This window comes from Numida meleagris, chromosome 4 (assembly GCF_002078875.1).
Source record: "Numida meleagris isolate 19003 breed g44 Domestic line chromosome 4, NumMel1.0, whole genome shotgun sequence".
Lineage (NCBI taxonomy): Eukaryota > Metazoa > Chordata > Aves > Galliformes > Numididae > Numida > Numida meleagris.
Genome location: NC_034412.1, coordinates 89,457,407 through 89,484,982, shown reverse-complemented (window position 1 = coordinate 89,484,982; position 27,576 = coordinate 89,457,407). Strand labels below are relative to the sequence as shown.

General features: G+C 36.5%; 1 protein-coding gene across 3 annotated transcripts in view; it reads right to left on the bottom strand.

The window, feature by feature from the left end:
• ZFYVE28 (zinc finger FYVE-type containing 28) overlaps positions 1 to 27,576 on the bottom strand; it is a 144,416-nt gene that overhangs the window by 17,846 nt on the left and 98,994 nt on the right. For 2 of the 3 annotated variants that reach the window (XM_021394859.1, XM_021394861.1), the window contains exons 7-9: positions 26,471 to 26,572; positions 20,897 to 22,258; positions 11,667 to 11,771 (exon numbers count right to left, since the gene is read on the bottom strand). In XM_021394859.1, coding sequence (XP_021250534.1) covers positions 11,667 to 11,771; positions 20,897 to 22,258; positions 26,471 to 26,572 — 1,569 coding nt within the window. The remainder of the gene's footprint in view (positions 1 to 11,666; positions 11,772 to 20,896; positions 22,259 to 26,470; positions 26,573 to 27,576) is intronic. The other variant, XM_021394860.1, reaches the window with a different exon arrangement.

Here is a 27,576-nt window from a genome sequence, read left to right as displayed (position 1 = left end):
TGTCTACTAAAGGCTTAACCCTTCTTTTTCAAAACCAGATGCATGGTTGCTAGCCATTTCTGTCACTACTACTTTTAAGAAAGGAAAGCTTGAAACAGCCTGAGGCTGCAGGAAAGCTCTGGGAGGAATCCAGCTTCTTGAAATATAAGGAATTACCTAAACTGTTTGTAAATCAAAACACATTAAAGAAGGAAATACTTAGGAAAAATGCAGCACTTTGCCAATAAAAAAAACTGAACTGGGAGTATAGTATGGAATGCAATCACACTGGAGTCTTAAGGATTCACTGTGCTGATTGGAAGGAGACATTGCCCTCTCATGCTATTACATCCAAAGACAGAAGAACACAAAACAATTTTCCCCACATATTGGAAATAAAGTAATCTCATCAATGAATACAGAAAACTAGAATGTTTTACTTAAAATCATACTTAGGCTATCCAGAACTCAAGCACGCCTTACTATACAGACAGCCACTATGAAAGGAAAAAAGAAAGAAAAGAAAAAATTATTGACTACATAAATAGCATGCGAGAGGAAGAATGTAATTGCTAATGCATTTTGAGTTCAACCTGTAAATTTTATTAAGTGCTGGAGCATTCACCAAGTAACAGATCCCATCCCTATGACAAACAGTTATTGCAAGATAAGGCATAGGCATCATTTAGAAAAATAAAATAAAAATAATTATAAACAAAAATTTATGGAATATCACTTTGAAGTTTCTCTCCGTGAGCCATATAGATAATCCTTAAAATGTAGAAATGAATTTATTAGGCAATACAGTCTTAAAAGTCCTAGTAAAAACAGAACCAAAAACACATAAATACTAGAGATTAGTTATTGATAGAAATATCAATGGAAAACGTGTAGTGCGAGTACCTTAGCTTGCTTCCCATTCTTTCAAATACAGAGTAAAGAGCATACTTAAAAGAAACTCATTTCTGTTTATATCTCCATTGCTATTAACAATTGCAATTTCCTGTAAAAAGATGTTGCGCTTTATGTTTAAAGCTCCCTCAGCAGGTTGACTGATTTATTGAAGATACCCAGAACTGAGTTAGAGTTCTTCCTCTCAATTTTCCATTTGTTTTTCTGTAGAGGATAGATGATATATACCATAAGTGGGTATGTATATGTGTGTGTATATATACTTATACACATACATATATATATTTAACAGCAAATCTGTCAGTGTGGAAAGATCTCTGTTGAAGACGATAAAAAGGTCATGTAAGAATGTGGCTTATAAAAGAGTAAACTGAAATTTACTAAGTGCCAGGATGACACCCTTGCTTCACAATGGCATGCAGTTAGAGGATTGCCTGCTTGCAGAAATGCTCACATTAACTCACATAAAGGTTTCTCTCAACCTCCTAACATGGCCAGATAAGGTCTAGCCACTTATTTATTTATTTTTTTGAAGAATCAGTCTTATGTCTGTTGCATGGCAATAAAATGTAATGGAATATTGCTGGGGATGTACAAACTCTACTGCAATACCACCAACATCTGCCATAAGAATGACTCCCCAGCACAGAGCACATAAGAATTGCTGTGGCACCGTGGGATGAAGTTCAGTATGAATCTATACTCGCATTCACAACATACATTCATATCCATGGACATATCAAGTACAATTTCTATACACAAGACATTCATGAAAAAAAATGACATTTTGATTGCTTGTGCCGCTGCCAAGAGAAAAGTGAACATTCAAGAATAATTTAAAACTAGACCTAAGTATCATTACAGTTAGACCTAAGTATCATTACAGTTAGAAAGAAATGATCGCTCTGCTTTTACCAATACGACCCAGTCAGATTTAGACCAAAAACGACTCTTAAAGAGTGACTAATGACCATATGTTCTTTACTTGAAATACATCTTACTCTTATGTATGTCAGAAAATATTGTAGACGCAGTCAGAAACACAAGAACAGAAACGTAACTGTTTCAGATACACAGCTTTCCTTGCCACAGGGTTTCCCAAACAGCAGTGATTGGATCTATGCAAATGTTAGATATTTCTGGATTTTTTAAACTGATAATTTAGAAAGCAAACATGAATTTTGATCTATAGAGTTTCACTTGCCTTTTGTCCATACTATTTGTTCACACTATTTTTATAGCTTTAAGAGGAATGACATTCCTACCAGGCTTATCTAACATGCATAATTTGGATAAAAACTCTCATGTGATACCAAGTGTGTAGGAAGCATTTCATTAACGTCAGGCTGTACTCAGATTTCAAATGTTTTACCATCAGGATCTGCAGAAATATATATCACTGCAGAACACAAACATATTTAAGTACGAAGTGGCTAGCGACATACTGTCTATTTTTCTGCCTTCTCAGTTGAATGTAAACCCCTGCACTAACCAAGGAATCAGTTTACAAAGAGATACAACAGGCAAGGAATTCCCTTTGTGAAATGCTTATTGTAAAAACAATGCTCATTATATATTTATTTTTTAAACTGTGAAAATATTGCAAAGTTAACGTGTCTGAAGGTGCATATGAAGAAAGGAGACATTATGTCAAAAGTTGATTTCAAACAATAAATCCACTTATATGCCATAAAGGAACCGGTAGATAGAAAAAAATCAGCTTTTCACCTGACTTGCATTTACACAGCAATCTTAAAATGGCTCTCTGTTGATCACATTAGAAAAGCAGCAGGACTCAGCACAGTACAGTACAGCTTTCTCTCTAGAATGGCTGCCTGGTCTCAACACTTGACTGTGAAATTTAGTCAAATATGTACAAGCACACAACACCCAGTAATTCATTGTGCACAGAATCACCTTTCACCTGTGGAACCAATACGCTTCACAGCTTTTAAATTCCAAAGCGAAGCTAAGCAGTGATATACACACAGTGAAGAGCAGAGCTGTGAAACAGAAAAAGTTATGACTGATATTTTCAGAAGGGGCCAGTCGTTCTAGGCAACCAGCTGTGATCCAGCACACCTTATGTTCACTTTGCTGAGTGCTCACACTCATTCAAAAGCAGTAAAAGCAGCAAAGCCTAAAACTGAGCAATCAAACCCAACAAGATTCAAAGACAGTCTAAAATCAAATATTTTATAATATTTTATATTTGTGCTCAAAAACAGACAGTGGCAGTAGAAGTCTATAATGTGTCATAGATGCTTCCTTTCAATTTACAAGTACTTGGTTTATAAAACCTAGAATCTGTTCTGTATTGAATGCAGAACATGAAAGAATCTCTCAGAGAATTCTGCATTACTCCTCAAACTGCTGAGTATCTTAAGTATACATTAAATGCACACCAGTGGCAGATAAGCACCAGGTGGTCACTCCTTCCAGAGGAGAAAAAAATCCAACATATCTACTCTACACACAGCACAATAACATCAGCAGTTTTAAAAGGAAAGATCATCCCCCTGTGTTTCTGATCTCATGCAAGGTTTTAAACGACAACTACTTTTCAGGTACAGATTTCAGAAGATTGTCTGTCAGCGGTGCCTTTAAGTCAGGAGGGATCAAGTTCCAGCAAGACAAACTCAACCCAACTCAAACACTTACAAGTTCTATGAGCAACACTACAAATGCTTACCTGAAAAGTGTTAACACACAATTCAGTGACTATCCTCTCATGTTCATTGTTCAAAATGCTGAATTTTTTGAATATCTTATAAACACAGAGCAGTATCATGTACAAAAATTTCCCTATATGTATGTTTCAAATATTTGGTCTTTAACACTTGCATACTACTTCCCCAAAAAACAACCTCATGAGCTCCCTGGCTTTCATTTTTGTTCATAAAGAATTTATCACAACGTCCATTTTGTGCTGTGTGTGCAATATCAATAACACACACTTCTCCACTCTACAATATTTAAGCTTTTTTTTTCCCCTCTCATCTAAATTTTCTTATACTTTAAGTAAAAAAATCCCTTTTTGCAGGCAAGTCTGTTATTGTCTGAAGAGAGCTGCTAAAACTACTTGGGTAACTGGTGCATTCATCCCACTGATGCTTGCGTAGGCTGTAACTGGAAACCCCACCACTGAGCTGTCAATTATATCTCTCCTAAGCTATTACTCTTACTTGCTTGTGTACTTCATAAGTGCCTGAAGGCTGCTGTCAGTGTCATGTTCCATTCTGCAAAAAGAACAGATGACTGCTCCAAAGACCATCTAAAAGATCACACACAATAGTTGGGGAAAGGCAAAGGTTGTACTCATGAGGAATGGCAACAGGAAAATGATAGGGGTTTGAATAAGAAAAGAGTGACTTCATGTAAGAAAGAAATGAAAAAAATTACTAGTTCCTATCCTGCATTTTGCAGTACCTCCAGCATTTCTTTTCTGGTTATCTAACAAAAAAAATTACAATAAACAGTAGGCAAAAACTTTTTTGTTTCTAGTAACTACTAGTTTTGATATGGTTGGGAGGAAAACTATGATGAGATTAATCGCTTCTTACAATTATTTTAAGTGAAGTGGGTGGCTACACAATTGTAGAGTTATTTAAACCAAATTCAGAACATGTCTTATTATTCAGGTAATACACGTATTTTAATCAATTCTCTCAGAAGCTACATTTAAAGCAGACTAAAAAAGCTTTAATTCAGAACTGTATTTCTTGACTTTCTACCCTAGTATTATATTTAGTCAAGAGGGTTTTTGTATGCAATCTCTTACGTATTTTCTCTCTATTTTAAGAGAAAAGACAAAAGAGGAGGGAAAAAAACCTTAAAGTGTTCCCAAGTCTTCAAAACTTTATTGCCTTGAGAAATGACTAGTACAGCAGCATGCAAACACCTCTAGCAATGACAGCTTAGCTGAGCAACTCTTGAAGAAGTGGACCCACTGTACGGCAGTATTAACATGTGTACCACCTGTGCTCAGCCCTATACACGCCAGGACATGTGCTATAAGCCTCATGTGCTGTCAGCCTTTTGAAGTCCACAGAAGGGGAATTATTTTTCCATCACTGTAAGACTTGCAGAAGCTCTTTCTTAGCCTTTTTTACCCCAGATGAGGTGAGCAGACTAAAATAAATAATTTGGCAAACAGGATGAGTCAATGTTCTAAGCGATATCTTCCACCAGAAAAGGCAGAGTCTGAAGTCAACACAAACAACCTCTGCCCCACAACCTGGCAGCTTCGACAGCTTCCCACTCCACTGGAAAAACATTTTGAACCCTTCTTTCTGAATCCTCTGAAGAGCACTCTTGCTGTACATACCATGTTGGACTTCTGAAAAAGAACACCTGTTGAAGCACCATGTTGCTAAGTAGATCCATGGTAAGAAAACGCCACCTAGACAACTGTCTAATTCAAACTCAATACCACTGCGGCCTGGCATTTCAGAAGAATGCCATGATAGTGTATTCCAAGTGGGAATTAAAATGAATGACATTGCCAGCCCAGAAGTTACTGTTTTGGATACTGCAGTCTTCCGAAGAACATTTTTTTATTTGTTATGGATAAAATGTCTATAAAAGGAATAAGAACAAATTGCTAAGAGCATTAGTAATCAGTGCAGATGTTTTCTTACCATCAGATTAAATATCAGGTATTTGCAAAGTACTATAATTCTTTTCTTAAAATTTAAACCAAAAAAAGGATAAGATCTGCAAGATAAGAGCAATGTGAAATTCAAGAAGAAAATAGAAATGAAAACACAAGAGGTTAGAATTGCTTAAGTTCTACTAAGATTTTCCCGGTTCCTCCATGATGTTTTGTTTCTAACACTTCTCTGTAATCAAATGTGTATTTAAAGCTATCCAACATTCACTCACATTGCAAATGAAAAATAATATGAGATTAGAGCACAGAAATACTTCAACTTCAAAAATAATCCTGGACTGTAAAAACTGAAAGTGAAAAATAGAAATAGTTAAGCTCTTACAAAGAAATGGTTTGTGATATCAGCTCTGGTATCTGACGATAGAAATGCAGCAGTCCCAGCTTTTTATGTCTTATCCAGAAGTTGACATCAGAACATATTGCCCTGTATATCCAATGTCAGATACAAATACTTCCAGTGGCAAAGTCATTTCATACAGCCCTTCAGCAGTGTCCTCTGTAATATGCAAGCAACTATACTGTATAGCTTAATATAAAGTGAAGTAATTTAGCATTGAACTCTGGTAGAAACTCTCAAGTTACAACTGCTGTGTGTGACAGACACAGAGATGGAGAAGAGGCACTGAAAAACAGTCTGCAGCACAAAGAAATCTTAGATAGGGAAGCTTATCAGCTGAAGGTTTTCCTATCACCTCCTTCAGATCTCACAAAAAATTATGAAAAACAAAGAGGTGAAGCATTAAAGCATCCTAGGGTGATGAGAATCCCACAGGAATTCTGTATCCAGTCATGGGAATCAAAGCTGAGAAAAGTTAATTACAGTATTAGGTAGAGCTTTAAAATTGTAATTAGAAAATATCTCTTCATTTTTCAGCTTCAGTGCTGCTGTAAGTATGAGGAAATCCTTTATTTTCTCTTTCAATATAACCTTGGTTTTCGGCATTGCTAAAAAATTCAACAACCTGTAAACCTGCAGTTGCTATAGTGATTTTGGTTGATTACACAATCTCAAAACTCCCAAACATGCTTTTCTAAGTTTTTTTGGGGATGTTAAAAAAAATCTGTAAAAGAAAATCTAATTTCTGAGAGGCAATAATTTTTGTTCCATTAGAAGCACAGAGAACACCAAGTGACATTCAACAGCCGATTTTACATGTCATAAAAATGAACATAATTTTAAACGTGGCCAAATTACTAGAAATGAAAATTACAATTGAGCTAAGTAGGAACACAAATACCAGCCCTTTACGATCACTTTGTACCTGTCTCCAGCCAAACATGCTGGCTGGAATACAGCCCGACAGTGGCAAATGTGGGGGTATTTAGCAATTTTGCTAGAACAGACTCCTTGCCTCTGCCACTGATGCTATTCAGGTTAAAATATTGCCTTATTTCACTTCTTTTACACAGAGAGTAACACATTTTAAATTTAATTCACTTCAAACATATTGGACATTTTAACATCTCCAACATATGAACCTTACATTTCAGTAGTGAAAGAACAAAACAAAAAAAACACCAACAAACAACTCCCAACTCCGTTTTTCACCTTCCCACTGTAGCAAGCACTTGTTAACAAGTTGTTCACACAAGATGCCTGGTTTTCTCCTTGAGAAAATAAAATCTGCACCAGCTTCTTGTACTCAAGACGAAGACATGCACATAATTTACCTAGAATTATCTTGCGGAATTTCCTATAAAAGGAACACTAAGCTTAGAAAATGCTGCACCATTTGGAGATTTAATTTTTGTCTTGCATGAACAAGATGGCATGAAACACATCAAGAAGGATGCTGGCAGTGAGAAACCAGAGACATCTGCGGCACTCACATATGCCTCACTGACTGAAATCAAGCAAAAGCTGACAGACCTCATCAGCACTGATGGGTTTGTTTTGCTGGTACTGCTCAGCTGGTTGTTGGGGCAAGGGATTTAGCTGCAGAGCAAGAAGAGTCCCCACAGCAGCCTGCTTATGATGGTATTAATATGCATATTAATTGCCCTCACACTGCTTGAGTGACAGAGCTATACAAAGCAGCACAGACTCACAATGTTTGAAACATACACTGAAAATTTGCAGCTCAAAACCATTAGGAAGGAAAAGCATCTATTTCAGAAGTCATTTTCATTTTCTTAAGGTTTAGAACCCTTTCTTGTCCCACAGCTTTTCCCACTGAGCTCTTTATTTCTGATTCCAGTAAGGTATACCACAGTTATTGTCAATCTTCTACCAGTTATAGAATCATTAAGGTTCGAAAAGATCACTAAGGTCATCTAGTCCAACTGTCAACAAGCAGTCTTCCCATAATGAAGGAGAAAGGAGGAAGGAAAATCTACAGCAATGAATCGATTAAATCAAAAATGCCCACCAAACTGAATTCTGAATTCATCTGTTATTCTGTACAGCTTAAACGAGTGCGATGGTAAAACTGCAAGAGGGAAGATTTAGAGACACAGCTGATCGGGTTGATACTACAAAATATTGGTATTTAAGACACAGGGATACACCTCAAAAATAAAAACAAACAATTAAGGCATCTATTACATCATTAAGGTTTCTTTGGAAAGTTACTTTTTAAAGTTATCATTTACTGACTCATTATAACCCCAAAATGAAGAAGTAGGCTTTACCATGTTCTTCAGGCAGGCAAATTACTCGAATGCAGATTCGTTGGTGTTTCTTCTTCCTTTGCATCATTTTTGACAAAGAACGCCAAGAAGAGTTGAAGTCAAATAATTGTAGTTACTTGTTTTTCTTCTGTATCACTTTCCCCCCCCTCATTATTCCCAAAACTTGCGTTTCATGGCCATTTTCAGCTCCAGTCCTTCAAAGAACTTTGGTTCATTCTTGGCTTTAAGCATATCAAGTTCTCTCATTCAGTTAGCATACAAATAGCCTTCACTTCAGTTTCCACTCAAATTAATGGCTCCCTCAGGATCTTGCCTGATAATTTTAATGCATGTTGAAAGCTGACAGACAAACAAATTTCTACAAACAGTTTATTTTTAAAAGCCACTGACTTTAGTACTTCTGACAATGAAATGGATAAGCTTCCAGCACTGTACTGAAGTACTAGCCGCCTATTTACAATTCAAGAAGTTATATTAAAAATTGCTCTTAAAATTACATCTATGAAACAGATACCAGTAAGAAGGAAAAACTGGATGGATCATTTCCTGGAGCTAATATAAATAATAGACCAATTGCCACTTTCATGCTGTAATTACAAATATCTAATTTGCACTTAAGTAAGCCGTATTATTCCACATTCACATTGACGTAAGAGAAAGAGAATGCAAACTCACGTGGGTCTGCATAACAACACAGTTTCTCTGAAACTTTCTGAAATATATAGAGTACGTTTACTCTTCACTAAGAAAGCTGGATACTTATATAAGCATCTCAAGTCTGGATACTGATACTACATTTTGCAAAATACCTTCTGTACTGGGATGAAAGTTTAACTTCCAAAAGTTTTATTCTAACTTTTAGATTAACCATCTAAACAGATTTGCTACCAGTGAAATAAACAAACCAAGCTACATTAACAAAGCCATTTGAGAAATTCTCTGTACATTTACTCTCTGTACATTTTTTTTTACCTCTCAACTCGTGCTCTCCAGGCAAATATTTAATCAGGACAGTCAGTAATAAAAGCAAATAATTATAGTTCTGATTTAAGCCTGAAGATTTTTGGTGTAGATGCATTTGAATAAAACGTACATTTAACTAAGAATTCTGTTTTTCTCCCTTGATAAAACAGGGAACCTAGAGCAACAAAACTTCTGATTTAGGTGCATCAGTCTGTCCATAGAGTTAGGAGGGATGAATTTAGTTCAGAAAACTACACTGCACTGGTTGAAGATGGAGAAGACTTCAAGGAGCCTCCTTTACAGTATCCCAGTTGGATCCCACAGTCCCAGCAGCCTTTCCTTCCCAATTATAAATAAAACAGCAAACAATGAAGCATGAGTCAAACTGTGGTCTATGACGTAAGGAGTGGAAATTTTCTCCCTGGTTCTCCATTTGGAAAACAACTGATATACAGATATGTGGAATCTCATATCTACCATACTTCATTGTTTCAAATCCATTACCTTTATGCTGTTTAATAAACCAGTTCATTCAACGCTGTATTTTAACTGTTTAGCTAATTATTTTTCATTAAAAATTTTGAAATGTTAAAAATAAATTCCTAACTCTTAAGATTACAAGTGAAAAAAGCAAGAAATTGAAGACATAGTAAAATGGCGCATTTCAGAGGAAAAAAGAAAACAATACTTTAGGTATTATTTTGGATAGCCACATGACATCAGGGAGAATTTGGTTATTTTAGAAAAGAACATTTGTAGAGATGGTCTTTGCAAAGAACATTGTTTTGGAGTAGAGAGATAGCATAATTCTGCATAGCATGTGTCATAGCTAAAGAAAACACTTCACATAATACAAGATAAAAGAATAGAGAGTACTTTAAAAAAAATTTTAAAATGTAATATAAACAAATGCATGGAATACTCCATTTCTACACACACTGATCTAGGAACTTATTTCCCAGAAGCAGTCAGACTTGTGAGCTTTTTTTCTTTTTTTTTTTTTTTTTTCAAATTAAGTTGTGTAATCATTTCAAAAGGAGAAATCAATTCAGACCTGTATAGTCAAGCAGGCACCTAACTGTTTCTATAGGATCATTAACTACAATAGCTAGATCCCTAGCAATATCAATAAGATACAGAAAAATAAATAATTTGAATTCTTGCATGACACCTGGGGCTGATATAATGCTATAACTCACTGGGCAAAAGTTCAAATACAAAAACCTTGTCCTGTAAATTAAACTTTAAGAAAGAAATGAAAACAAGAGAAGGGAGAGATCTAGTTTATTTAAACATCAAGATAACTGAATACAGTGGCAAATACAATACTAACATACAAAGGCAGTACAGTAAGGCCTTAAAAAAAAGGTGTTGTGCATAATGAGGAATGACTCATTTATTTTATTTCAGCTATGCCCAAAGAACAATTGGTTATTTCTGTTACCCATTCAGATAGTCCTGTGTCAAACTGTCTCTTCCATGTCACTGTATTTAGCAGCGGGCAACCACTTCATGTTGGTAAACAGAGTTTTGTTTGAAGAATAGTTAAAAGTCGGTGTGTTTCAAAATTAAAAACATAAACAACAGATATGTGGCATCTTCCTTCCCTTATGTGCCCTTTTAAAATATGGAAATACTGAGCCTGATGGTAAGAATATCCTAAATTTACTTATTTCTTCATGTAATATTTCCTCTATCACTTTTACTGTCTTCTTTTTCCCAAATCTATACAAAATCAGGAATTCCTGGAGTCATAGTGAAGCACTGGGTAGAGATAAATGGATGAAAAAAGGGAGAACGAGAAGCAGTGGAAGATTTACCTTGACTGAAATTGTGGTATCTCTCTACCTGTACCAGAGTAACAGTGTTACTGTGTAGAATGTATGCAATACATGACATACATGTATGGTATTCATACCTTGAAAAAAGCCAGATAAATCAGGCTTTAGTAACTCTTCTCCCTAATCTTTATTCCTCTGCTATTCGCTACAGGAGTTCTGTGCAAAACAAACTGAAGTTAAAGCCATCACATGCAGGCTCAGAAGATGAGAAGGTAAAACTACTACTCTTAACAACTTTGGCCAAGAAGGCTTTGGAAGTTATATTACAGTTATCTGGCATGCAGCTCTCACTTTACTACTGCATTCTTCACTAAGTGAAATTAAATGGAAAAAAACATGCTTTCTAGAAAGGCAAGACCTAAGACAGACATTCAGTGCAGTTCAAGCTAAAACCTTCAGTCTCTCAAGAAATTCTACATGGACAAATAAAAGAAAAATCACTGACATATCATATAATTCAATGATACATGCATTAAAACTTTTCTGTAAATTGTTGCCTATTAATTACTACAGTGCTAGAGAGAACTGCTGGGGAAAAAAGCATCCACTGTTCGAAAGGAAGAATATTCAGAAGTGTTGCTGTCACTTGATTGTTAATTCAATGAAAATTTTCAACCAACCATAATGCAATACAATTAGTCAAATCTGACTGTGAAGGGAGTTATTACCTCAGAGCGTATATGCTGGAGAGACTACATGTAGTGACAGAAACACTCTCATAGTCACTGCTGGAGATGGAGCTGAGGGGGGAATCACGTAAGCCATCCTGAGAACTGAAAAAACATGGAAACAAAATGAACTGCTGAAAAGAACAAAGGTAAAAAAAAAACAGAGCAGTGTGGTAACGCGTGGGTTGTCATTGATTATACAGAAATAAGAGTAAGTTGACAAGTGTACTTTTGTTCCTCTGTGATATCTACCTTGGGTTCTTCCCAAAGGGACAGGCAATTTGGCAAAGCTGGTGGGCACATATCTTATAAAAATCCTCAGTTCAATTTATGACATACAGTTAAATCATTCAGGAAAGAAACAAGGATCTCGCACTTTCAGAGGGCACAGACAGAACAGTGCGCCCACACTGTTTCAATGTTATAACAAAGACATAACATCACTGGAGGTCCATAAAGGCACTGTATGCTTCAAGGCAAGATTATCTTCATCAATAAGCTCCAAGAACTTCTGAAATACCACAAGTTTGGTCAAGTTTTCCACAGAATGAGAATGGGAAGGAAAAATTCCATGAGAAAGCAGACAGTTGACTCTTCAGTAAAGGAGATGAGGACTTGCTATGCGTGCACCTCAATACATGACTCTATATCAACCAAATGAGCACAAAGTTGAAATCCCATGACAAACCATGGAAACTTCATTAAAGGAAATCCACTTGCTACTAAATAGAATATGAATAATAATTTAATCGTATGCAACTTGCTTCTGTCATCCCTGGAATGATGAAAAGCCTTTAAATGATATGTTGCTTCAGCTCTCATGTCACATTATCAACATTAACTGGAATTTTGAGGTTAAAAGTAGTTTCATAACTGGTCTTGGAGAGATCGATTTTTTTTGTTTCAGTAACAATTTAGTGCTCAGCTACTGAAAACTGCACCAAGCAGAGGAAAATTAAATTACATGAGATAAGAAAATATGTAATCTTGAGCAAATGTATCAAAGCTGTATTAGCTCTAGGCAGTGCACAAGCATCAGTCAAGACTGCTGATCTCAAAAATTAAGTCGAAAGAAATATCTGAAAAATGCAGAGAGAAATGTTAAGAAATACCTGTAGTTAAAAAGAAATAACTGAATAGATCACGATTCTTTTACCTTGCTCCTCCCCCACAGCTATCAGATTTCTTAGGCGTGACTGAATTGGAGGAGCATGTGGGCTACATGTTCAAACCAGCTGCATTCCAAATTCTTTTCTTCTACCAAATTTACTATTGTAGCTGTTTTTGCAGCTAAAAGTCTGGAAGAATCCTTAAAAGGAATTCTTCAAAGCAGCGTATGGAAGGTATGTGCCCTAATCCCACTACGGAATAATAGGATTTGTTTGCATACCTCCCACTAATCACTTGCAAAATTGACCCCTTCATGTTCTTCATTTCTGATTGCCAATTTGAAAACAAATTTGAAGTATAATATGCTTTAGTTAAAAGGAGAGCTGTTGCAATTGGAAAATAATTTATCAGACATGAACAAAAATCTATTTAACTTCTATTCATTTTATATAATTTCCCTTGTTAATTCCACTCATTATGAAGAGATGCATGCATTTAAATAAAGGCTTCCTCTCTTATACCTCATCACCTTAGGCATCCAATCTTACAACATGGTCATGCCACTAGAATGCACTTTTGGTGTTTTATGGCAGCAAAGGATGTAAAAAAAACAACACATTAGAATGCGATTTCACAGCATGATTGAGCAGGAGAAGCTGTCTTGCAAAGATGAAATGTATCATTCAGAATAAAGCAATCTTTAAACAACAACACCAGGAAATAAGAACAACTAGCAAACTCAGCATCTCCTGTTATTCTCTCACCTCCCCATCACTTCCAGTTTTTTTGTAGTCCAACAATCCTGCCAGCTCATTTGGGCAGTAACACTTTTGAGAAAGATAAGGTTTGTTATTCATCTTTGAGTGCTTTCTGTTAAGCTCTGCCTGACAGATTTGAAATCCAGTCAAAATATCTGTTACCAACGGAACGCAAAACAAAATCATGAGACTATTTAAGAACCTAAATTCAATTTACTTTCATAGGTTGCATATGATTTTTCTTTTTTTTTTTTTTAATTTGTGTTTTTCAGCTTTTAACCAAAACCAAAAGGGCCAGCGCTTCTCCTATGTATAAGAGTGAGATATGTGTCTGTGAACTAAATGCTTCAGGCTAAAACATAAGTAAAACAAACCACCCTAAGTACCACCTCTCTTGCAAAGAGCTTTTAGCAACTCTGTCGCAAGAACAATATTACTTTCAATCCTCAGCTAATTTTTTGGATAGGATGTTCCAAGCCAGAAGGCAAAATGATAGTGAGGGCTGGAACACAACGGACTGGGACTTGACGGTGGGTAAACACGAAGAGGAACCTCAAAACTGAATGGCATAAGAATGGTTCACCTTGTCAAAAATCTTAACGGTACCTTTATTTTCACTTTCATGGATGTCTGAGTCACATCTCACCTATAACTAGTTGCTAGCTATAACATCTAGCATAATTTTTTCTCTTCAGTTCCACTATCCATCTATTTTTAAGTCTTAAAGCTGATTGCCACTGCCTCGTAAAGCCCTCGTTTTCTTCTGCATTATCTCTTACTCGGTGTAGGAACCTGGCCAGGTGGAGCCACCCACTGATCTCACCCAGCTGCCAGTAAGCACTTGGTAATGTGAACTGTTTGGAGATGCTTTACACAAAACCTGCTTACAGAGATCAGTTTCTTGTACAAAAAATACCTGCACCATTTAGGTAATTACACTCTGTAAATATTTTTTGCGCTTATTCATACCATTACAGGTTGAATTTTTCTACCAGGAAATAATATTTATTATTTATATTTATTTCTAGTTGATATTCAGACTGGAGTGTGTCAGAGTCAGAAATTCTGTGTTTAGTCAGTACCAAGAAATGGAAACTGAATATTGAGAAGTCTGCTTTACATCATTCCCAGAACTACATAAAATAACTTGTTAAGAACAGATTCCTGGCATATTCACTACATTTTTTTTCCTCAGTATACACAGATTCGGGACATCTCTTCACACAATTTTCTTCTCATTAGTGCCTGCCTGACACTGTAGGTACTGATGTGAATTGACCTGCGCTTCCCGACTCATGGCTACCATTACAGCCAAGGTGCATTTGTGCATTAGCACAATTATAGGAAGGGACATGTGTGTGCATGCAGATAGGTTCTGTGGCAGCCTGCAGTCCCACAGAACAGCTAATCCTTCCTTCCCACACCAGCCCATGTGTGAGCTGAACTTCACGGCATCTCACACTCATGTGAAATAGGCGCCAGGTTGCACTGGACCTCTGCTCTCACAGGATTCACTGTGCTGTATTCAATGAATGTAAAGTGGCAACATTCTGTTTTATCTCTGAGGTCTTAAATGCCTATTGTGCTAACTTTAAAATTACGTTCTAGTATGGAATAAAACCACCATCCAGACTCACCAAAATAAAATTATTCAGCACTTCTGATCAAAACACAGAATAAAGATCTGAGGCAACAGACCAAAGGGACATGGGGTGAGGCAGCCACCTCTTTTCATGGAATGCCATCAGGCCAAACCACTTACTTACAGCTCATCTTCGGTATTCTTTGTATCTATGGTAAGCTTAAAAAAATAAATTAATTAAAGCCCATTAAATTTTGTGCTCTTTTCTACTGGAATGTGTTTCCAGCCTTTTAGAAGTTCACTTAAATCTCACGTCATTTCACTCAATGGCTTCCTCATGCATCTTATTACTTGAGTTACAATTATATTCCATATTACATCAGTTAATTAGCACTTCTCTCCTTGGTCTGTCTCACTCTACATGAGAGCTAACCCTAAAGCCTCATGTCAGCAACACCAAACCCACTCAGAAAAGTCACTTCTAAAACACTGTTTTATCAATTAGACATACAAATTCATTTTGGGAATATGTATGTTGTCAATTAATACAGTTCCCTGATGCTGCATTTTGATATATGGACCCAGTAAGAAAAAAGCTGCTCTACAACTCTGACACCTTTTATTTGTATGCTTATGCTTCACAATAGCAGCTACGTTATCAGATACCACATGGAATCTGTTCCCTGTTGAACAGACAAGGTCACACACTGTCACTTTTAATTTCAGACTTGTATTGTTAAAAAAAATAAATCAGAGCAGGAGGAATTGAAAGAACTTATTTGTACTACATCTGAATTTTTCCAGTTGCATGAATAAAAGGTTACACAGTAAAGACACAGAATAGCAGAAGGGGAACAAAGGAATTTCAATCAACAGACAGATAAAAGACTGCTTAAGAAAGGTTCTGCAATCAAAAGGCTGGTATGTTTTCCCCAATCAGCTACTATTTCCTTCTTGCTGATGAGAAATTCTTACTCCTAAACAGCTACATAAAAGACTAATCAATACAAGCTGGCTAAGCAGACATGTTTTTGCTTTTGTGAACAAGCACAGCTGTCCATTAATTTTTCTGGAAGAGGCAAATTGTCACGTGAAGACAGGCACAATCTTCTTAAGTCTTCCTATGATAGGAATATTATAGGGAAGACAAGAATTTAATACACTTAATCAAGTTGTTCTGTATTGCAATATCAATCTAGTTTTGATAGAGGAGCCTCTTATAGAATCAAATGCTATAAACTCAAAGTCAAGCTAAAAAGGATTTTTTTTAATTATTACTATTCATTTAATTATTATTATTCATTTTTTTGAAGTAATGCTATTCAAATAATTGTTTTCCATGCATTAATAGTGGTGGAATGACTGTAGTATCTTAAAAGTTTTTCTAAAGAAAACGTGAGCACGTCACATGTTGCTAAGGAGTGAACAAAATAAAGCACCCAAACTAGAACACCTACTGTATAAAACAGGTGTTCATCTTTTTACAAAGCCATTCTAACACACTGAGGAAATAAAAATGTTAAATATATTATAATTTTACAGTTTTTAGATTACAGAAGCGCAGAGCTAAGAAATGGCACATCTTGAATACCAAGGAGGAGAAAATTAAATTATTCATCTTATTGTAGAATTGCAATATAGATCAGTAAATAGCAAAACATACTCTTCTGAGGATGTCTCATTCCTCCTACTTACACAGCAAAAGCATATGGCAGAACTATTCTATTTTTTAAGCCTTCGCAAAGAAATGCGAACAGTGCCAGTATCTAGCAGCTGATGGACACACTTAGAACTTGCAGAATGCATGAGGATTGGATGTTCTCCTCGCTACCAATCTCAGCTTCTTTTGCCAAGTCTCAGCTGCACTGGAAAAGGCTTCATTAAGAGTAGTACGCTCATCATATACATTAAGATCAAGGAAAATGGAAAAAAAAAAAAAAGGTATGATTTAAGTTAGACATAATAGATGTACAGCAAAAAGGAGAGGAACTACATTTCAGAACCTTTTACATCCAAATTGTTATGGGTCAGTATGTAGGAAAACGAATACACCACAGAACCAAGTATTTAAACCTGAGGCATGAAAACACTAGCACAGCATGTCAGTGTGACTTCCTGCAGTATCTGCAGATGTAACAGAAGTTTTACAAGGACAAATCAATACTGGAAAAAACAGAAAGCCAAAAACTTTCAAAACACCAAAATAAAGACAAAATAAACACAATACTCAGTCCTTGTATATTCTTCCCTCAGAAAAAGGAGGGAGACAATTCTGACAAAAAGAACATTTAGAAATATGTATACCTTGCTTCTAGTTGGAAGAGAAAGGAAGGGAATGGAAGAGGACCAGATACAGATCTAAAGCTTGTTTTTTGTGTTAATATAGGTCCTTTTTACTCCCAAAATATTAAATGCCACCTTGCTGTAGTTTTATCACCTTCTGCATTATTGTTTTACAATATTTCTTCTCTTTAATGGTTTGCTTTGCTACCACAGCCTTTACTTATAACATTGTCCCTGCAGCAGATCAGATATTGACTACATCTTTGCCAGTGCCTCTCATATTTGTATAGCATTAATGCTGCAGCCCAAAACTCTGTTGTCTTTGCACAAGCAAATAATGGAGCAAAAGAAAACACCAGCTTTGTCTTATTGCCCAAAGTAGTGAAGACATGCCACCACTTGGATCTTAAGCAGAAGAGTATTTAATCTTTACCTTAAACTCCACTGAACATTGATGCTAGATCAAGAAATACAAGGTATTTCAGACTTAAAGGATTAATTACAGTAAACCTGACAGGATCATTGAAATTACACTAATAATGTCATGTCTTACTGAATAAGAACAGATTTACTAAAAGAAGCAGTTTATTTCACAATGAACACATTTGATAGCTGCTTGATTCAGACAAGGGAAAGAAAATTTTCTTTTCCTAGTTTCTGAGTTACAGTAACGAGAAAGTAAATACATTTATCAATTTGATGAATGAGCATGCCCTGCAGCTATTCCATGTATATTAGATTGCTTATTGTTCTAGCTAATGGGTCCATCATTCTGAGAATTATCTACTGTCTCAAACATTTCCCCTTTGGTTAAGTTGGCATTCACAAGCATGCAATAGGGAGCAGTCACAGAAGCCTAATACGATCTTCCAATTTAAAAATACCATTGAAAAGCAGTGATTAGTCACCACTCAGGCAGTGTAAGTAAGAAAAGGTCCACAAAGTTGTGTTTTCTAACTGAACTCCCTCTCTTCCTGACAACATGACTAGTGATTCAGAGGCAAGAACCAAGTATATAAATAGGCATACATGTATCTGAAAACTAACGAGCAACACACGCACACAATTTTTAAAGCTAATGCCATTGATAGACCCACAGCACCTCCATTTCCCACAGAATACACTGAAGGAGTTACATGAGAATAGTTTCCAGTAAAGGAGCAACAATCTAGCATCATAATGCCTTCATCTCATTTCCCCACTTCTGGGAAAATGGAATGCTGCCTCCCAACTAGTAATAGAGGCACTCTGGTCTCCGTAAGAAGAAGAGAGAATTAACTGTCACCAATAAAGGAACTGTGGAAGAGGCAATGGTGAAAACACACAAAAACAAAATTAAGGGTCTATACCATAAGAGGAAAAGTCCTAAAATGGATAAATAATTTTCAACCATGAGATGGGAGAAGTTGTTAAGTAAGCACTTCTCAAAATAGCAGGAGGTCATTAAGGGGGGGGTTCGTTTTCATATTATGTCCAGCAGAAATGAGGAGAGCAAGCAGGACTGAAGAGCACTAGAAAAAGGGCAGGCTGAGGAACTGGACAGGATCACAGAGCCCAGATATCAGGTAATAAAATGGCAGGAGCTTCAACTGATAAATACTGGGAGAAAAACTTTAGCTTCACAAAGACCGATGGTCTCTGAGCTCACAAGTGGCATTTTGGGAGCTGGCAGACAACTGCAAAAACCATTAGCTCACCACTCAGCAACAACCCAAAAAAATCCAAAGTCAAATATAAGAAATCACTGGAAAAGCCTTAGAAAATGATGAGGTCACTGCACATATCCACAGTTTGCCCATATCTTGACTAACTGTAGTTCCGATTCCCTTATCTCTGGAAGGAAACAGTACAATGGAAGAAGGTTTAGAGAAAGACAAAAAGAATGATTAAAGTTATGGGACAGCTTCAGCACAAAGAATGATCAAGTAGGCTGTGACTTCTCCAACCTCAAAGACAGATCATCTCAGGAAAGCGTTACTGAGGTCTACAAAGTCCCAAATGGCACAGACTGCACAAGGACTTGGAAAATAAGTTGTTGTTGCATAAACAATCCATGAGAGAATAAAAGGAAGCTGAAAGATATTTGTATTATATTTTACAGAATTGCCCTCACAAATTTCACTTAATATCCTACCCAAGGAAAAAGTATTACTAGACAAATGGAATTATGTAATAGATTCATAATTTATCAGGACATTGTAATTAAGCATACAACAGTATTCTACTTGAAGTGTTGTAAAAGCATTAAATGTCAAAGGGATTTGTGAATTATTTCTTCAAATAAAGACCACTTGGTATTTCTGTCATGAGCCCCTAAATGTGACAATACTTGCAAGCCTAATACTGCAAACACTCAGAATAATGAGGATAATAATGTCATCCTTTCAAAAGTTGAGTTTTGAGCATGCTATGTTGTATTGTACCTGTAAGAGGAATCAACTCTGGCCCAAAGAATTCTTGATTCCATTTTCACATCTAGCAAAATATTTCATGATTCAATTGGAATATTATTAAATTATTATTTCTGCAGCCTTTATCTTGCGGTAATGCTTCATGGTTCAAGTTTATCCTGAACTCTGTACACATACAACAGGAGAGAAATCCTGCACCACACAACCTCTGAACTACTGACAAAGCAAGGCATAAAGAAAGAAAATTATCACAGAAATAAATAAGACAACATTAACTTGTTACATTTATTCCCTTTGCTTTGTGATATTAATGCTTCAGGGAAACTGAGGATACTACTCACTAAAAAGAAGTTATTCTCTAAAGAGTAAGAGAAAATAAGTATAAAAATACAAAAAAGCAGAAAAAAAAAGTCTGGCTTTCTACAATTGTATGTAGGATCCCAACATCTAATCAAACTTGAGTTGAATCATACCATTTTCTTTCACAGATATTATGGTCTCTCAGTGTTATAAAGTTCCTTATTTTAACAAAATGCAACAAACATTAATCTATGAACTCTATTCTTCTAGTTTTGGTTGAAATGGTCTAATAAAGTTTAAAAGCTGTGTCTGCATTCTGTTAAGTTCCTTCAACACATGCATTCACAAATCCACTCATGCCCACAGGCAACATGATCAGATAAGTCCTGTTTCCTTAAATGAAGTTAAGAATTGGGATGTATTTAAATCACAGTTTAATCCCCCGCAGTGATGCAGAATTTAACTTTTTAGTATCTGCTAGACGCTTTTTTCTGCAAAACAGCAGAATGCAATAAATATAGTCACCCAGGTAATCTATAATGGTAATACATCTTTTGTTACATTAAAATGGGAAAATTAGTTTACTTGATTTCAAACTCAGCTGTTCTTTGTTTTCTTAAAAAAAGCTGACAAAAACCAACAAAAAGTTAGTTGCATTAAAATTACGTACACAAAAACTTAATCCTTCAACAAAAATTTATATCAACATTAAACACAGATCACTAAAGAACAAGAAGGATTTATTTATATGCAAATCTTACTACCAAGCCATCAAGCTGGTCTTACCTTGAACTAGATCTTGACTTTGTGTCTTCCTTTGCTGTCCTTTCACTACCAGCATCTTCGTTATTCTCCACTTTTCTCTCACACAGTTGTTTTCTCTTCTCCCACCTTTTCTGCTGACTTGAGGTGCTTTCTGCATCTCCTTGAGAGTCATTTTCTGCTCCTACCTGTGAACCTGAGGAATGTGCCAGGCACTTAGAGGAGATTGGCAGATTTTGCTCTTCTCTGCCAAAGTCTCTTTCTGCTAATAAAGCAGACGTTTCGGGTTTTAACGTTTCCTGTGCAGGGACTGAATTGTCCAGGTCATCTACATGGTCCATTTCCTTAGACTTCACTAGTGTGTATGAAGCATTTACAACACCTCCTGCAGAATGTTTAGTCTTTAAACCTTCCACACTCTCCTCCCTGCTGTCTTCACAGCTGCCACAACACACACAGGAATTAATTAGACAGTTTGTGGCAGCTATACTGAGTTTATGAGATTCATCCTCCTCCTCATTTGCTAATGGATTAGCAGATCCAGGAACACAATTAATAGCTGCTTCGGGTGTTACTGGGGATTCTGAGCTAGAGGGAGATTTAGGATTGAATATCACAGTAGCAGATATTTTCATTCCCCCTGTCCTGTGAGCTATCATTTCTGCCATTTCTGCATCATCAGCATATGCATCCCAACCATTGAGGTATAACTGTGAATCCGGACCTTCTAAACAGCTGCATGAATTTTGAACTGAGATACCAGACATCTGTTTGCTGTCTTCAATATTGTTATTATTGCTTACATCACTTTCTGCATCTTTTAAAAGCAAAGTTTCCTCTGTTTGCTGACCATTCTCGTACAGCAGAGCGTCTCTATATTGCAGGTTCTGTTTTGAATTGTGACAAGGGTTATTCACCCAAGCAAAAGTATCACTTACTGAATCCAACCCAGCAAGAGCCTCTCCTGCTCCATCTAGGTCATCCATAAAAAACACTCTGTCCTCTTCATCAGTTAAATTGTCAAGATGGTGTCTTGTTGGTGAAGCTTCTGTGCTGGAACTATTTCTTAGGCTAGGTCTGTGAGCTGGGGACTGACAGATGCTTGGAGGGGAAAGCAGAGAAGACATTTCATCTCCAACTCTGTGTACCATCCTATTCAGCTGTTCCAGCTCCTGTTCATCATACTGCATTGAACAAGCCAGCTCAGCCTCTGTGTTCTCAGCTTTTGCTGAGAGCTCCTTTGCTGGCAAAGTTGCAGTTATGCCTGGTGTAATGACAGAGGGTACTTCAGGATCTGTTCTGACAGGAAAATCCACATCTTGAGAGATGCACAGGTTACGCTCCAGCGTGTGCAGTTCATCTTCAGTTAATGTCTGAAGTAGATCCCTAAAAATAAAGAAATACATGTGACATTGCTTTTACAATCACAGGAGGCATTGACACTACACAATTTAAAAAAGCTTTTACTGTCAGTACAGAAATCCAGAAAGTGAACTTGGGAGCACAGAATGCTTTCAGCTGCATAACTCACGGAGCATTTTGCATTCATGTTCAGAACACGTGGGACTGCCGGTGCCTGAATTTGAGAACACTCAGGCAAATACAGGGTACCAAATTATTTATATCCTTGCAATGAAGCCCCAAAATAAATCGAAGTAAAATGGATCTTCTCCTCTTGCCGACCTCTCAGAGTGAAAATGTTACTCCAATTAGATGTACTTTGTCATTTTTTAATTTGCAAATTTGTCTTTGATTAGTAAATAAATTTGCCATCCTTTGTATTAGATCCTGAAAATTATTCTATGATAGAATACAGTAGAAATTCCACACCCTTACATTGTCAGATAAAAAGAGCTCATTAAAAGTATTAATATCACTTACACAACACTGATATCCTAGAAGCCTATTCAGTGAAATAGTGACTGGAAATTGGCTCTCTCCTCTACATGCAACTCAGGTATCAGGGAGCTAGGCTTTTGCATGATGTTAAGAATCAGGCAGGCTTAAAAGTGTTTACTAGACTGTTTTCTGGAGACATAAAGCATCTCCACTATTATGAAGTTTTGGACTATAAGCTCCTAAAAAAGTGTTGAGACTTTCAATTAAATGCTTTATAACTGTAAAACAAAGAATATGGATGCAGCACTCATTTTTATATCTGAATTTGATTTATACTATGCTTCTGAATTAGAAGCTGCACATAAAAGTGTCCTCTGTCAAGAACTGCCAGCAGCAGTCTGGTCACCCAGAGTTGCTCTATGTCCCTTCTGAAGACACAGAAAGCCTGACTGCTTGGATCTATTTATTAAACATTTCACATGTTCATAGTAAAGACGAAGGTATCTGCAAATCCCAGAAACGCATATTTACTGCATGCTAGCCAACTGGCTAACTTCACTGAACACTGAACTCTTTGTTTCTGCCAATAACACCTAAAATTTGAGAACAATTGTTTGCAATTTTAAGGATAAGTAAATAAAGCTTGATTCAAAAATCAATTAAATCAGCTGACAGTCACATTGGCTTTTAGGGTTTTGAGTGAGATCCCATGCCACTTACAATGCTGAATACAACCAGTTTGACTAGACGTTGTAGTCCAGCAGTCCTGTTATTTTAGTAGGGAAATAATTCCTACTTTAAATTCATATGAAATCTGTTCAACTTTCTAATTGAAACACCAGAAGCATTACTACAAACAGACGTCATTTGTCCTAGGAAAAACAGAATCTGACAATTGCCTTCAGTTTTCTGCATAAAAAAACTAGACTCACTGTGTTAATTTAAACACAAGTTTCCTTGCAAGATGACAGACTTTTGATTAACAGTTATCTTTGTGACGCACTGTATAGTAAATAAGAAAGATTCACTGCCAACATTAGGAACAAGGCATGTTTAAAATGCCTATATATTTAAAATATCTTTTATTGGGAAAAGAACTAATGTTAACCAGTATACAGAAATAAATGGTAAATCTTACTACTGTAAGTTTAAAACTAAATGATAGATATCATTGTCAAAGCATAAGGTTTAATTAAACTGAATCTACTTCCATGGTTCATTTCCTCTCTGTTGAAGCATCTGTAACACGCCAGTGGATCCAAGCAAGTACTGTGCTCATATGAAAAAAATAATTCTCCCTCTGTTTTCATTACTCACAAGACACAGGTAATAAGGGCTTCTGCAGTCTAGCCTGACAGCTCTGGGGCACTTGCTTTTCACTGAGGCTTCAGAATACAGCAAATTAAGAAAGGTGCATGTTGGGTTTCACCTCCTTTTATTAGCATGGTATCACAGCAAAGCAATCTACCCTTGAAAATCCAAGGAACATTTTTCTTACAGTGGCTTCAGCCAAAAGACAAGGTCTTAAAATGTACTGTGCCTGTTACAAGCTGGTAGTAACATTTACTCTATGTATTGCAAAAGCAATAAATATATTTTACTGCCAATATCCAGGATGCAGAAATTACTTCTTCAAAGATCGAGGCCAGATGTCCAGTCAAGGACAGCCAGCTGAGCAGAGGACAGGGCCACCCAACCCAGGTGCAGGGATCCCGCACATTTGCCTCTGCTCCTGTTCTGACTGGCACTTTATTCTGTTTTCAGAAAGCGCATCTTGTTACTATTGCCAGCCTATGACTCAGTCCGCACTCCAAACAGAACACAAACAGCTCTCCATTTATGGGGTTGCCACTGGAAGACATGATGCAGGTATGGAAATGCAATTTGCATCCTCCTGCTTCCGCTGCGGTGAGCCAGGCTCAGCACAGCAGCACCAGCAGAGTGGCTCCAACACATCACCTGATGCTGATAAATAACAGACATCACTGTGCTCCCTTATTAAAAAAAGTCTTGAAATCAGCTCCAAATTTTAAACACAACCATCTTGGTAAAACTATCGTATTTTCCCTGAGTCACCATGTATGTTTCACAACCTGTCCCCCTGTACTCTTTAACACACTGACAGCAGGTATACTACGTTTGATTTCTAGTGCACGTGGAAAGATTTCAGCGTATGTAAAATAGTAGGGTCCCCTGATTCTGCACCATTTAATCTTCAGTTTATTTGACTGCACGCTACTGCAATCCACAGGGACCTTGCCATCAGCTGTAAGAGGTCCAGAACCAAGCACCAGGCAGGCAGGGAGCTCTGAAAAGAGGGCAGAACTAAGAAGTACTGCAATATCCCAGACTTGCTAACTTCAAAAATCACCACCTAGTAGCTTTTTTTTAAAGCCCAATTCTATCAAATAATCAAGATTTTTTGGATGAGTTCCTTGACAGCTCCCTCTGACAGCAGGGAAGTTGGAACAAAATGATCTTTCAGGTCAAGAGTCAAAGAATAAATTATATACATAAATCTTAGAGCATCAGAATTCCTTTTCCAAAAATGAACCTGAAAGAGTCTTTTCATTTTTGAAAGTGTGTAACAAAAGCTACAGATATTGAACAGAAAAGGATGTTACCCACGTCTTTTCAACTCATGAATTTAGTTCACAGTAACTGAAAATTAAATGGACTAAGCAATAAGCTGACTTCACTGATTTTCATTTTCCTTGTTACGAAATGTAAGGAGTAAGCACAAAGTATGGATTTTGAGAAGTATATTTGTTTTTAAATATTTTTTGACTCTAGTCAGCCAGTGATCTGGATATTTATAAAAACTAACTTCAGAAATAGGCTTTTCACTTGGAGATTAATTGGGATAAATTCAGTCTCCGTGAAAACTCTTCTTACATCAAGCCATTATCATGACAGACAAAAAAGGACACATACAAGTGAAAATTGGACACAGGAAAGAAAAACTGCCAAGTTAACTCAAGATCTATAGAAATAAAATTCGCAGTCGGTATACAAATTTGAGTGAAAAGAAAATAATAGGGTCCATGGATTGAGAGAACATGCTCTTTTACAGGCTTTTTAAAAATTTATTTATTTTTTAAAACTTCCAGATAACGTACTGTAAGTGCAAATATAAAAAACTTAATGTAAGAAATAGCTTGATTTCTCCAAAGGAACACACCAATTTTTTAAAAGACCTCAACTAAGGAAAAATTATTTTAATGCTGTTTGTACTTGAATTGAGCCAAAAAAACACTTCTCCAATGGTTACCAAGACTGTAACACCGTGAAAAGAGATACATATAAAATGGTACACCCTGTAAAAACAGAACCAAAATATGAAAAATTGATAGTCACTTCTATTAGATTAAGAATGACCTGAGTATTGCATCATAACATACTGAGAACATATAATAAGCCTAGTTAAACAGAAATATTGATGCTAATTAGAAACAGGATCTCCCAAAATAAACCGTAACTTTAATATTTCAGGCATCAACCTACCACAAGGAAAAAGTGAAATGCAGTAAAATGATATTCAGAGAAAAGAAAGTAGCAAGGAGATGAAATCTTCAGAAAACTGCTGGTAACTGAAAAAGCAAGTTAGATATTTCAAGGATACACAAGGCAGATGAGAGGAGCACGTATTCTAACATTCACTTAGCAAACAAACATTTCTGCAAGCATTTACGTGTACTGTTTTACCCTCTGATTTTCACTGCAGAAAAGAAGCAGTTGCAACCACTGTTTATTACTTGCCTTATTTTTCTTAACAGTGTGTGAAAAGGTCTGAAGAGTTCAGACATATCTTCTGGCTTGTGGTCCAAGTTTAATGGTCCCTCAGAGTAGACTACAAGGCCACTGCAGTTCAGACATGCATGAATAGACAAAAATGAAAATTTAATCACACAGAGCAACTACTGGGTGAGGAATCACAAATGAAACTGTACATAAATATTAGAACTACACTCAAGTTACTTAATTTTCATACTGTTATCTTGTCTTATTCACCTCTATTAGAATTAAATGTTACTTAAAGCAACAGGAGAAAGATTCCCTTCCTTCCATCCCATGCTCCTAAAACATGGGAGAAAGAGCAATGGAAGCCCAAGAGAAAGAACATAATTTTAATTCATTGTTGCAGCTGAACCAAAAAAAAATAAATGAATAAACCAAGAAATTGATTATCAGGTAAGTTGGGGAAAGCTCAATGGCTTAAGAAAGATTACACATGGTTTTTTTGTTCCAGTCTAAATCATTTCTAGGTAATAAAGATGACTTGAACTCCTATTTTTCTGCCTCTAAGTATAACCTGGTAGTATAGTAACAGGAAGTAAAAAAGAAAAACCACACGCTAAGTTGCAAAAAACACATTCTGATAACGCCACGCTTCTAAATGAACTCTGTACTTGTAAAATTTCCCCGGGAGGAGGTTTTAGAATGGGTGTACTTCACATAAAATACCTAACTAGTAGTGATAGAAAACACTACACTAGTAGTGACAAAACCCACCTGCCATACTGCCTGAGAGAGTGGATCCTACCAACATCAGGCATGTTGCTCATAAGTATTTAATCCTCCGCCCACTGCAAAAACAACTTTTATTTCTCAATATCAAATGGATTCTGTTCTCACTCTCTAGATTACATATCACAGAATCACAGAATCATAGGGGCTGGAAGGGACCTCAAGAGATTATTGAAAACAACCCCCTGCTAAAGCAGGTACCCCATAATACATCGCACAGGTAGGTGTCCAGACGAGACTTGAATATCTCCATAGAAGGAGACTCCACACCTCTCTGGGCAACCTGTTCCAGTGCTCCATCACCCTCACTGTAAAGCAGTTCTTCCGCATGTTAGTAC